Genomic DNA, 12,755 nt, shown 5'->3' with positions numbered 1-12,755 from the left:
TTATATATTGTCACGGATATTACCACCCCTAAGTTATCCCATCACTAAGGCGATGCTAAGGCCATGCCAAGCAGTATTTACGTTAATAATCAAATCAAGTATACACATATATAAGGCAGCCCAGAGAGATGTCACACACAGATGCATTTACTTATACGGCTATGTGCGCGCGAGAGACTGTAAACTACAAACATTCACATCAATAATTCAATCTTTATGTGTTTACATAAACGAATAAATAATTGCGTCTACACATATGTACGTATACGAGCAGCGGAGCGGCAATGCACAAACACATGCATATATCTTATCTCAGTGGTCACAAGAGAGGGCAATAATTTGTGCACGAAGTTGTGGCTGGCGATTTTGTAGCCGAAACCATAGATTAGATTGATACGAATCTTTTGTTTACGCTCTCATATTTTCGCTCTCACGAGGGATTTATCTTCTAGTTGTTGCTGGCAACAATCACAGATAAATCCCTCGCGCCAGCTGAAGCGGGTGCCAGAACAAAAAATGTGCCAGCCAAAACGAAAAACGTGCCAAAAATTTTGGTAAACTTTAGTTTGACCTACAACTGTAGAATAGCGTTCAAAAATTATCGGAAAAAGGATAAAAATACTTGTCTTAGTGTAAGTATTATTAGTTCGAAGGCGGACGGTAAATATTATTTCCCATTCAAAAGTTATCACTAAAAACAGGTTTTGTAAATATGAACTCCCGATGCAACCAGTCCATTTTGATCACAGAACCTGGAACGCCAGACATGTAGGATAAGCCCTATCCATTAAATAATGTTAACTATTATATCATAAGTCCGATTTACAGAAATTTCAAAAGAATATATGATTTTCACTGTGAGTTAAATGCGTTACAATATTTGACTAATTAATTTAATCGAAATGTTAGTTTTACTTAGATTTGTTCATATTTAACTCTAACTAGTCGTATTATTGTAAAATAACTTTAAGGAAATAAATATTTTACGACTATCATTTTATTACATGATTGAAACTATAATCGCCGAAATGTATGTCAAAAATCCCCGTTTTCAGATCTATTCATTTTTGTTTGGGGTTGCATCATTGAAAAATGTTATAAAAAATGTGCATTTTGACAGCGCTCTCTCGAAACAAAGAGTTGCAAATCCATTCATCTATGGCCGAAACAACTAGTAACTTCTGGAAATCGAAGAGCCTAGAAGTATGCAGCATAAAATATAAAAGCGGTGCAGGCGAGTAAGAAGTAATTCAGTTTCATTTGAGTTATCAATCAGTTTGGTTATTAAGCCAGCGAGTAGCAAAGTATAAATGTTATTGTGAAGTACTTAATAAAGGCCATTTTTCCATCATTCAATATTGGAGTTATTTATTCAACAGTTTAGTGATTCGAACTTAGCAGAGGATTGCAAATAAGAGGATTTGCAAGCAAATTCGTTACAATATGTATATGGTTGACTCATTATACCTTGAGGAAAATAAGGCGAGATGGCATGCCAATTTTTGCCTAATACTAATTTAAAAATGCTTAAAAGCACCAAATTTCCTTAAATGACTTTTTACGTTTTAGATACGAATCTTAAGTTGTGTACCTCCTTTTTGGAAAAGTGTATGTTTTTTTCTTAAGAAACCCTCAAAGAACAGGGTAGAAAAGTATGAAAATTCTGGTGAATAAGTTTGAAATTTCTTGGGCTTAGTTAAGTCAAAGAAAACAAGATATGCTATTAGCAAAAGCTGTTGAACGTAAAAAATTTTAAGAATTTTTGTTTTTTCTTCCGAAACTCTCAAAGGAATAAAGTAACAGAAAAGTAATAAAATATGTAGTGGAGAAAATCTTGAATTTTTTGAGCATAAGAAGTTAGCTCAAGTATGGTGTCACACTCTCTGGAAGAGTTTTTGTTGTTTCTTAAGCATACTCAAAGAAAAAGGTTGTAGAAAATTGGGAAAATAGTAGTGGAAAAGTCTAGAAACTTTTGTTCATATTCAAGTCAAAGAAGTCAAAATAAGGCTATTTACTAAAAGAGTTTAGGTTGTTTCTCCGAAATTTTCAAAGAAACAAGTAGTAGATAAATATAAAAAATTTATTGGAAAAAGCTTTCAATGTATGGAATCCCAAAAACACAAAAAAGGAAGTTTTACAAACGCCTGACGAAAATTTCTAGTTTCAGGTATTCATTATCGGGTTGCGATGTTCAGCTTTTCATGGCTTGGAATGTTTGATAAATCACTGCCGAGGAGCCACTCCGCCTGAAAAAAAAAAACCGGGAGTTGAAGCCAGGATCCTCGGTGTGGTAGGCACAGCATGCTTCCACCACACCAAGGCGGCGGCGGCCATTTATATTATAAGATGAGGAAAACATAAGTTGTTGATGAGAAACTCGATTGTAAAGTTTTCGGCTTCACTACTATTTCAAATCGAACACTACTACTTTAAAAAGTACTATTTAATTTTATGTTAAGTAAAATATTTTCTTATATTTCAACATGAAACTAAAATTTAGCTGCACACATGTGGAAAGGGTTTGTGACCTTTCCTTCGATATTTAAAAAAAAAGGAGTATAAAAGTATGAAAATTCAAGTGGAAAATCTTTAATAATTTTGTAGCTCAAATTTTTTTTGGTTCCCAACTTACAGACGTTTTCTGTTACTATTTTCAAACAAAAAAATATAGACTTGTCTCTTATATGTTGAAAAAAATAAATAAAAAATTAGAAAAGGAAGAAAAGCTTGATTGCAATATTCTCTTCTCTACTATTATCTCAAACAAACAATACTACTATATTTAGGAAGCTGAAAGCATACAAAGCATGCGAATTTTTTTAAAATATATTATTAAATTTCGACAAGCTTAAACCAAGCATCACCAAATATCTTCATATATAAAAGTAGTACAAAAAGTATAAAAGGAAAGTAAAAAAACTACCGATATTAGAATAAAAAGTGTTTTAAAAATATAAAAATGAAGTAATTTAGTATAATTAGAAGTAGTTAGAAGTATAAAAAAACCAAAAAGGCCTCTTACAAAAACATTAAACATAACTCCTAAGGGAATGTTCGATTCTGAAATATTCTTTTGCGTCCGGAAGCTCTCTGAATTTAATGCTAATTTTTCAACATTTTTTCCCCTTTCCTTCCAAAACATATGCAACTGTATTGAGCAAGAAACTACGAAAGAATAAAAACCATAACGGCCATGTAAAAAAGTAGTGGAAAAAGTCCAAAATCTCTGCACAATTTATTTTATGTGTCGCCTTTTACATTATCTGAGAGCTGTAGCGCGTTGTTATAACAAATCGACAAAGTGCCGTAAAATAGATAAGATTAAAATTATCGCATTGCATTGTCATATGACATCACATCGTATATTTCAATACAGAAATTGCTCGAGAAAAATGTGTGGTCTTTTATATTTTCTAAGAGTTGAAGTAAGTTCTTATAAAAATCGACTACTCATATGATAATAGTGGCGAAAAAATAGAGTTGCTTAAAATTATCTCATTACATCGTCGTTCTGACATAACATCGTCTATTTAAATAAAGAAATTGCTCGAGAAAAGTGTTCGATCCTTTACATTTTCTGAGAGCTGTAGTACGTTCCTAAAACAATTGACGTAACATACGATAATAGTGACGTGAAATAGAATTGTTTAAAACTATCACATAGTCAATATGATATCACATCGTCTCTTTCAATAGAGACGTTGCTCGAGAAAAAATTATAGAAACACACTACTAAATAGTAAGCTTAAATATATCTACTGATAGTATATACACTTACTCATCAAAATAAATATGTAAATAATATCCTTTTAAATATTCCTTTAATTTTTCCTTATCAAATGCCATAAAACACATTCGAATTAATGATTCGGCCGCTACAGTGATGGTCACAGATATTTGTATCATTATTATAATATCACCCTTATGTTGTATCAACTCTTGATATTCAAAAAGAATACATGTAGCAAGTAACCATACACAGAAAAGAATTCTACAACGGTCTATTAAACGTATCCAAGTTGAGGCATTGTTATTTAAAGGCCATGTTACGTTGATAAAAAATGCTACGATTTGCCAAGTTAGTGGCACCTTTTTGCCATTCGGTAAGATCGGACGATAAAACATTTTTATTTCAAGATTGTAGATGCCACTACTAAACAGCAATAGAAACTGGTTCGTTCAAGGAAGAAACCGTATTTAAGTACCTTTTCACTAGGGGTATTTGTGATTGAGTGTAAATAGCTTTGCATTATTATTATTAGCTGTGTTTTTTTTTCATATCTATATACGTTTACGCTTAAACTTTATATGGACTGCTAAGCGACAAACTTTAAATACACCTCTGAAATTGATACGCATAAAATTAGTACTACGCATTATACTCAGATGTAACTGAAATATGTGTCATGTTTCACCCTCTGCACTAATTAATTCTATGTATTCTATGCGCGTCCACTATTTCCCTGCAAAAATCGCGAGTACTCCATGCATGCATGTATGGAGTACTCGCTATGGACCAACCGAGTACTCCAAAATTAACCACAATTCATACAAAAAATATGGTCCAATTAACATTGCGTTGTCCTAGGACTGGACCATATACTCCAGCTCCGCATTACCTCAGAGTAATCCATGGAGTACCCACAGTCCAATAAACACCGTGTAGTGATTACAATCGTTAAAAACGAGCAATGATCGGCTTACAATGTGCTCGTGTAGAAACATGAGTTGGTCCATTGCTGCATTACAGTGGAGTATAATGGTAAGTACTCCAGTGGACCACATGGTCCAACGATTTTTGCAGGGTTATCACAACTGATTCAGCTATATGTTATACACCAGGGATGCACCTTAACGTTAAGCTAATCGTTTATCAAAAATTTCCACCGTTTCCGTTGAAACACTTCGAAATATTATCGATAAAGAAATTATCAAGATAAATTGCATCTCGTTTTTAACCGAAACGAAAAGCTTTCGTTAACATTAAAAACGTTAACAAAAACGTGATACTTTATGTTTGAATTGTGCTGGCAATGCTATAGCCATGGTGAAGCCGTAAGGTGGTAACAGCGAGCGGACATACACACACAAACTCCATGTAGTTTGTTTGTGTAATTCGTTTGTGGTAATGTCAAAAATACTCTGAGAAATGTTCTACTGTCAAAATTCATGAGAAAAGTTGCAATCAGCTTGGCTAATGCTTTCACCTTTAATGACTCCGCCATCAATTAGCTTTGCCAGCATAGTTTGAAATTAATAATCAACATAAACGATTTGATTTCGTTTTGATATGGCAGAAAACGAAACGAAATCATTTCGTTAATTTGACGTTCTTAACGTTAATAAACGAAACGAAATGACTTTGTTTCGTTTATTAACGTTAATTATCATAACGAAATGATATCGGTTCGTTGGTTAAGCATGCCTGTTATACACAGAGATACAACAGAGAGTTGTGTCTCCGCTTTTCGGTACACCCTGTGCTGTAGCTAGCTGTTTAACCACTGCGGCTAGATGGGTCTCCTAGCATTTTCTAAGCGAGGATAGGCGTGTAAAAAAAAACACGCATATTGGCAAATTGTCAATGCAAGAGTTGAGGAATTAGTTCTTATAGATCTAAATCCAACAAGCCTTTGACTTCTCTGTCCCTCTTATGTCAATCTGGGCTGAAGAACTTAAAGCACATGTACAGCATAAGTGCATTTAGTTTGTACTTTTGCCTATGAAGCTCTGAGCACTTATACAGTTTTGTGTGCATTTAATTGTGAATACCCTTATTGAAAATGGTTGGCGCAAGTGTGTATGGGAAAATGTAAATATGGCGTTATAAATTTCGTTTGCTATAAATTAGCCACGGAAATCATAAAATCTCTTTGCATTAATTTTAATATTTTCTCTGTTTTAATATTCCTCTGCCAACGTATGTATGTATGTAGGAAACTGTTTAACTTAGCTACATACATATATGTATAGCAGCGAGCACAAAAATAGTATTGTCAACTTTTCTTTCAAATTATGGTAGTTGGTTTAATTTTTCCTTTTTTTATTTTCGATGATTTGAAAAAAAAAAAATTCCATTAATTTTGCCACTGAAACTGTGCCCAGGAATCTCAAAAACGTGTTCGAAAATATTCAAAAAATCGGGAGCAATTGAACTTTTCATTTAGAGTTTTCTGCATTTTTTAGAGTATGCGCCTTTCGTGTTGAAGAAAATCGAACATCCTTAATGTATTTTTTTTTTAAATATTACAAATTTTGAGAGATCTATATCATGTACCTTGTTAGACTTAAATTATTATTATTGATTTGGCTGCAAATTTCCATTCTCAATAAATTCAGTTAACTCTAAATAAAAAATTTAAATTTTCGTAAATTTATTTCAAATTTTCGATATTTTACGTAAACGTTTTCGATATTGTTTCCCATAGTTTGAGTAACGAAATTCATGGAACTTCTTTCCTAAATTATATAATATAAAAAAAGAAGAGTTTCGAAGTTCGATGAAAATTTCAACTGTGAGTTTTGTGCTCGCTGCAGTAAGTGTTACCAGAAGTTGTAGGTCTAATTTCGTGTTCATAGGTTACTTCCACTGCGGCAGACGTCCTGCCCTCGACTTCTATTTAACACGTACCTAGTCCCTGTATTAGAATATAACGAATTTATCATCATTCTCGAATGGAGTAACAGAATAAGGCACCAAGCGTTGATACCTACTATTTGCATTATGGTGGACCGAACAATTTTCTTTCTTTCGGTATAGATAAAATCTTGTTCAGGACATCCAAAAAGATTACATGTAAGAGATTGATCCTTTTTTTAATGTTTAGAGGAGCCTCATTGCGACATTAGTTTTTCTATACCGCACGGAGAACCTCATGCAATTTGAGGTTGAGCTTAAGACTCGAATAACTACTAAACGGTTCAACTAAGCAATTTTTGTTGTTGTAGCGATAAAGACACTCCCCGCGGGTTCTAGTGAGTATTATCGATGATGATGGTTCTCTGCGGGATATACATAGATCCGTAACGTTTCGGTAACAAACACCTTTAAGGTACAAGCCCGACCACCTCTTTTTTGTCGACCGTTAAATTTTCTTTTAGAATATGTAAAGCTAGTGGTTTGGGCATTAAGTGTAAGATCTCTTATACACTTTTTATTAAAATTGAAAATTCCCCAGACGACTTATTTCGAAAAACTAATGTCGCGATGAGACACCTTTAAACAATATGTGCATTATACTAAGAGAAAAAAACAATTTTTAGGGCACCCTAATATGCATTCTCATTTGAAATGTGATTTTTAGAGCAATGTTCAGTTTAAAGTTTTTTGCCAATGCTATTTTTACGTTTAAGGAAACCAATATAAATAATATAGAAGGCAATTATTTTAAAAGCTTCAAAACGCTCCAGAATATCGTTGAAAATTTTCTCAGCAGATTGTTTATTTATCTATTTTTAGTCCATAGAAAACAATGCAAATGCAACCAAATATTGATATGAAAACAGAACGGGCATACATAGTTATCCATTGACGCAAGGATAACGCTTTTTGACTGATATCCATTTCAGTACCACTTATGAGCCAAGCTGGGAACCTCTTTAGCTCTCTCTGTGACCCCAAAAATCGGAACATATGTTTATCCTTCCAAGAAAGTTGCAATAGTTGTTACGAGAACCACACCGATATATCTTCAAGCGCGAGGAGGAAGAGGAACAACCGATATTAGAGCAGGAGCAAACCACGCCGTCGCGAGAAAAATCGATCTGACGGTGGTAACAGTAGTGGAGCAGCAGTAAGCCAGTAAAGTCGGTCAGGTAACTAATTCGCGAGCTCGCCTCATTGTTGTTGCGGTTATGTAGAGAGGTCATATAATGATAGATAGATGATATAATTTAACGATCTTCAAATCCTGCAAGGTGCATACAACATTTCTTCCCTGAGAAGTTTTCAATTTCAGAAATACACTCGAAGTGCCAAACAATTGCCGAAGGGCGAACCCTCTATGAAAAACTTTTTCTAATTGAACAAAATTTTTTGTGTTGCTTTCCACAGGACTCACATCAAGGAGGAAGACAGGCGGCGCAACAAGTAGAAGGGGAAAGGAAGTATTAACTTTGTGTTCTCGTTTCCCGTCCCTAGAGCTGTTCCAAAAGAAAGGGTAAGCTGAAATCTTTATCCCAAAAATAAAACGTTACTTTGTATCATCTCATAACTAAACCTACTTCGTTCTCTGTACGACACCTTGAAATCATATTTCGATGACCTGGCTTATTCGATGTTTAAGGAACAAGCAAAAGCATTATAAAACTTATTACATTTGTATGCACATATACATATATGACAATCTCATTTTGCAGCTAATCCTATGACATTGACAGTGGGCAGCTGACGAATCAATTCTTGAATGAATGCAGTCAAACCTTACTTAACCCTGAAACGTTTGGCAAGTCTCTGAAAAGGCATCCATTGCTTTACATTACGCAATCTGATCAAATTACATTTGAATAGAAAATAAAACGATACTAATGGACCTACTATAAATATATGTACAACATATGGGCATCTATTTGTATGTGCTTATGTATGTTGGGATATATTGTAAGGGAAGTTGAAAAATAGCATACAAAACCACATACATACAGACGTGAAAAGAAAGTACAAAACCTCTTCCCTTGCTTTACTGTGGTAATTCAAAAATTAATTAGTGCAAAGTGAGTGCTCATACGAAATGTAATCTCCGATACAAAATCCTATGAACAGTATGTATGTAGTATATAAGAGCGCGTGCCTGCTTGCCTTTATTGTTGTAAGTGCCAAAAGGATAACATAGCCCAAAACATGCAAAAGGAACATGACATCTAACACCCGGTGTACTCAAGTGACCATCTGCATCTGCTTATTGGTGGCTATATAGTTTTGTTGTTATTGTAGGGTGCTCAAGGTGTCCAAATGTGACAAAGGTCTTCTGTACGGGGTAAAGATTTCCGTAGTAAAATGATATGGAAATGTGCCAAAAACTGAAATATTCAAAGTTAAATGAACAATATGCACTTTTGTAGTTGTATGTATACATGTTTGTAAGTACTTTTTTTTTACAGTTATTATTTATACAGTTGCTTTAGTTTTATTATGCCGTTTGGCGCAAGCTATGACTTTTGTACTTGAAGTTGATCGGAAACTCGGCCACGACGGCGTGTCGTATTACCCATTGGTGGGTGCAAAGGTAGCTGAATTTATAAGGACGAACTGGCAGAGTTGAAATGCATACAAATTGTTAAGATGGAATGTAAAGAAGGCCATAGAAGACCTACGACTGCTAGTTGGTATAGGGAAAGACACAAGCGCATATTAGGGTGGTCCTTATGAATAGAATAAATTTTATCCAGTCGCACACCCAAAGACGGGTCTTTAGAAATCATTTTCTACATAGAAATACATACTGTAAGCATTATGTATAGTGTAGGCATATTGTGTGGAATGGGTATACGTCTGGCTACTCCCCCATAATGTAAGTATAAGTGTAGTCACTCCACTATACCATAATGTGGGAAGAATGCAAAGTAAAGCAAGGAAGGGAAAGGTTTGATATAAGTGTGTTATCGACGAGGTATAAACAAGCTCTTGAGTTTCTATCGAAGTATTATATTTTTGATATCTATAACAAATGTTATCGACGAGTTACGTGATAGATAGGTTTAGTGGTAGTGATAGATTTATCAATTGGTTATCGATATGTTATCGAGAGTTTACTTTACAATAATTTTTTTGTCATTATTAATGCTATGGTATATTTTTTCCTTACTAAAAAAATTTGAATGAAAATAGGAGAACGAAAAAATTTAAGAAAACTGCCATAGCTTGTTACATGGATCCATTTTGGGAGCTGCCAAACTCCTTCATCGGCTACGTTTAGGAGCCTCAGCTTGAGGAGAACGTCGTCAACGAACCACTTGCTTTCTATGATTAACATGAGTAGCAGCGAGAGATTCATCTTTCCAACCTATACATCGGCTGAGAAAGTGATGAATCGACTACTCTTCCTTTTCATTCTGACTGCTTGTGCAGAGGGAGCTTGTTGGAATGTGCAAACATCGGAACATAGGCGAAACAGCGCAATGATATGTGATGACACGCGTAAGTATTCTCACTGCAGATTTGTTTAGCTTGAGAAGGAAGCTGCTCTAATCTTATATTCCTCGAGCTGCCCACCTCGCTTTTATACGTTTTGGAACCTTTCCTGGCCATCTCATCTGCAAATTCATTGTCTTCAATATCTTGCACCCAGGGACATTGCAAAGGGAAATCTTGAGATGTCCCATATACGCCAGCGAGGCTCGCCATCTCCGCATAACACTCGAATTTATAAAGTTGGATTCTAATGCCTTTAGTGCCTGGCTGTCCACAAAGATTAGTATATTGGTGTCTGAGACCGTGCTGTCTTGGAGTAGTCTCTATGCTCTTTATATGAGAAAGATAAGCTGCTGCCACAATTGGTTAAAAAAATGTGTGAAGCTCAGAGTTTACGTTATTTTACGTTGTTTTGAGGTAAATAGTTTTGCAATTTGTTCATAGACGGTTTTGCAAAAACATCGATGCATTGCATTTTTATTTATTTATCGACTTGCTAAATATTGAATGAAGCACGTTTTCTGCAAGATTGTCATATTCTGAGTCAGTATGTTTTTATCTAGGTACGTACATGCATGTTTAAATAATATTAGGGCGTGCCTTATTTATATCGTGGTAATTTTTGTCAAGTTCTGGCGTAAAACTAATATTGTAGAATTTGTTCGGTCATAAAAAGTGATCGGCGAACAAAGCTGAGTAAGAACCCTCATCAAAAACAAGAAAGGAAGGTTAAGTTCGGGTGTAACCGAACATTACATACTCAGCTGAGAGCTTTGGAGACAATATAAGGGAAACTCACCATGTAGGAAAATGAACCTAGGGTAACCATAGAATGTGTTTGTATGACATGGGTATCCAATAGAAGGTATTAAAGAGTATTTTAAAAGGGAGTGGGCCAAAGTTATTTCGGGATATCTACATAAAGGTGGGCCAGGGGTGACTTTAGAAAGTGTTTGTACGAAAGGTGTTAATGAGTATATTAAAAGGGTGTGGGCTTTAGTCCTATAGCTGGACGCCATTTGGAGATATCGCCATAAAGGTGGACCAGGGGTGACTCTAGAATGTGTTTGTATCAAATGAAAGGTGCTAATGATTATTTTAAAAGGGAATGGGTCTTAGTTCTATAGTTGGACGCCTTTTCCAGATATCGCCATAAAGGTGGGCCAGGGGTGACTCTATAATGTGTTTGTACGATATGGGTATCAAATGAAAGGTGTTAATGAGTATTTTAAAAGGGAGTAGCCCTAAGTTGTATATGTGAAGGCGTTTTCGAGATATAGACCAAAATGTGGATCAGGGTGACCCAGAACATCATCTGTCGGGTACCGCCAATTTATTTATATATGTAATACAACGAACAGTATTCCTGCCATGATTCCAAGGGCTTTTGATTTCGCGCTGCAAAACTTTTTCATTTTCTTCTACTTAATATGGGAGTTGTTACACCCATTTTACAAAGTTTTTCCTAAAGTTATATTTTGCGTCAAAAAACCAATCCAATCACCATTTTTCATCCGTTTTTTCGTATATGGTACAGAATAATGGCATTTTTTCATTTTTCGAAATTTTCTATATCGAAAAAGTGGGCGTGGTCATAGTCGGATTTCGCTTATTTTTATTACAAAGATAAACGGAGTTCAGATTATTACATGAACCAAGTTTAGTAAAGATATATCGATATTTGCTCAAGTTATCGTGTTAACGGCCGAGCGGAAGGACAGACGGTCGTCTGTGTATAAAAACTGGGCGTGGCTTCAAACCAATTTCGCCCTTTTTCACAGGAAACAGTTATCGTCATAGGAGCTATGTCCTTACCAAATTTCGCAAGGATTGGTAAATTTTTGTTCGACTTATGGGATTTAAATTAATCTAGACAAATTAAAAGAAAAAGGGCGGAGCCACGCCCATTTTGAAATTTTGTTTTATCATTACTGGAGTTGAATGTTGACATAATTTACTTATATGTATACTTTATAGATATTAAATTTTTTGTTAAAATTTGACTTAAAAATTTTTTTTTTTAAAGTGGACGTGCTCGTTAACCGTTTTCATCAATTTTAATTTATCGCACATACAGTAATACGGGTAACTTTCCTGCAAAAATTCATCATGACATCTTCAACGACTGCCAAATTAAAGCTTGCGAAACTTTAAAATTACCTTCTTTTAAAAGTGGGCGGTGCCACGCCCATTGTCCAAAATTTTACTAATTTTTCTATTCTGTGTCATAAGGTCAACCCGCCTACCAAGTTTCATCGCTTTATCCGTCTTTGGCAAGGAATTATCGCACTTTTTCGGTTTTTCAAAATTTTCGATATCGAAAATGTGGGCGTGGTTAAGGTCCGATTTCGTTCATTTTAAATAGCGATCTCAGATGAGTGCCCATGAATCTACATACCAAATTTCATCAAGATACCTTAAAATTTACTCAATTTATCGTGTTAACGGACAGACGGACGGACGGACATGGCTAAATGAATTTCTTTTTTGCCCAGATCACTTTGATATATAAAAGTCTATATCTATCTCGATTATTTTATGCCGCTACGGATTACCGTTATGCGAACAAAATTAATGTACTCTGTGAGCTCTGCTCAGCTGAGTATAATAAATACAGGCGTGATAT

General features: G+C 34.9%; 1 protein-coding gene across 3 annotated transcripts in view; it reads right to left on the bottom strand.

Annotated features, from left to right (window-relative positions):
- LOC137253239 (odorant receptor 74a-like) overlaps positions 1-4,135 on the bottom strand; it is a 44,833-nt gene extending 40,698 nt beyond the window's left edge. For all 3 annotated transcript variants that reach the window (XM_067789806.1, XM_067789808.1, XM_067789807.1), the window contains exon 1: positions 3,779-4,135. In XM_067789806.1, the coding sequence (XP_067645907.1) occupies positions 3,779-4,125 (347 nt within the window). In that variant the 5' untranslated portion in view covers positions 4,126-4,135. The remainder of the gene's footprint in view (positions 1-3,778) is intronic.
- Between the last annotated feature and the right edge of the window lie 8,620 nt (positions 4,136-12,755).

Source organism: Eurosta solidaginis, chromosome 5, assembly GCF_040869045.1.
Source record: "Eurosta solidaginis isolate ZX-2024a chromosome 5, ASM4086904v1, whole genome shotgun sequence".
Taxonomy (NCBI): domain Eukaryota; kingdom Metazoa; phylum Arthropoda; class Insecta; order Diptera; family Tephritidae; genus Eurosta; species Eurosta solidaginis.
The sequence above is the reverse complement of the archived record's forward strand: the minus strand, read 5'-3'. Positions and strand labels throughout refer to the sequence as shown.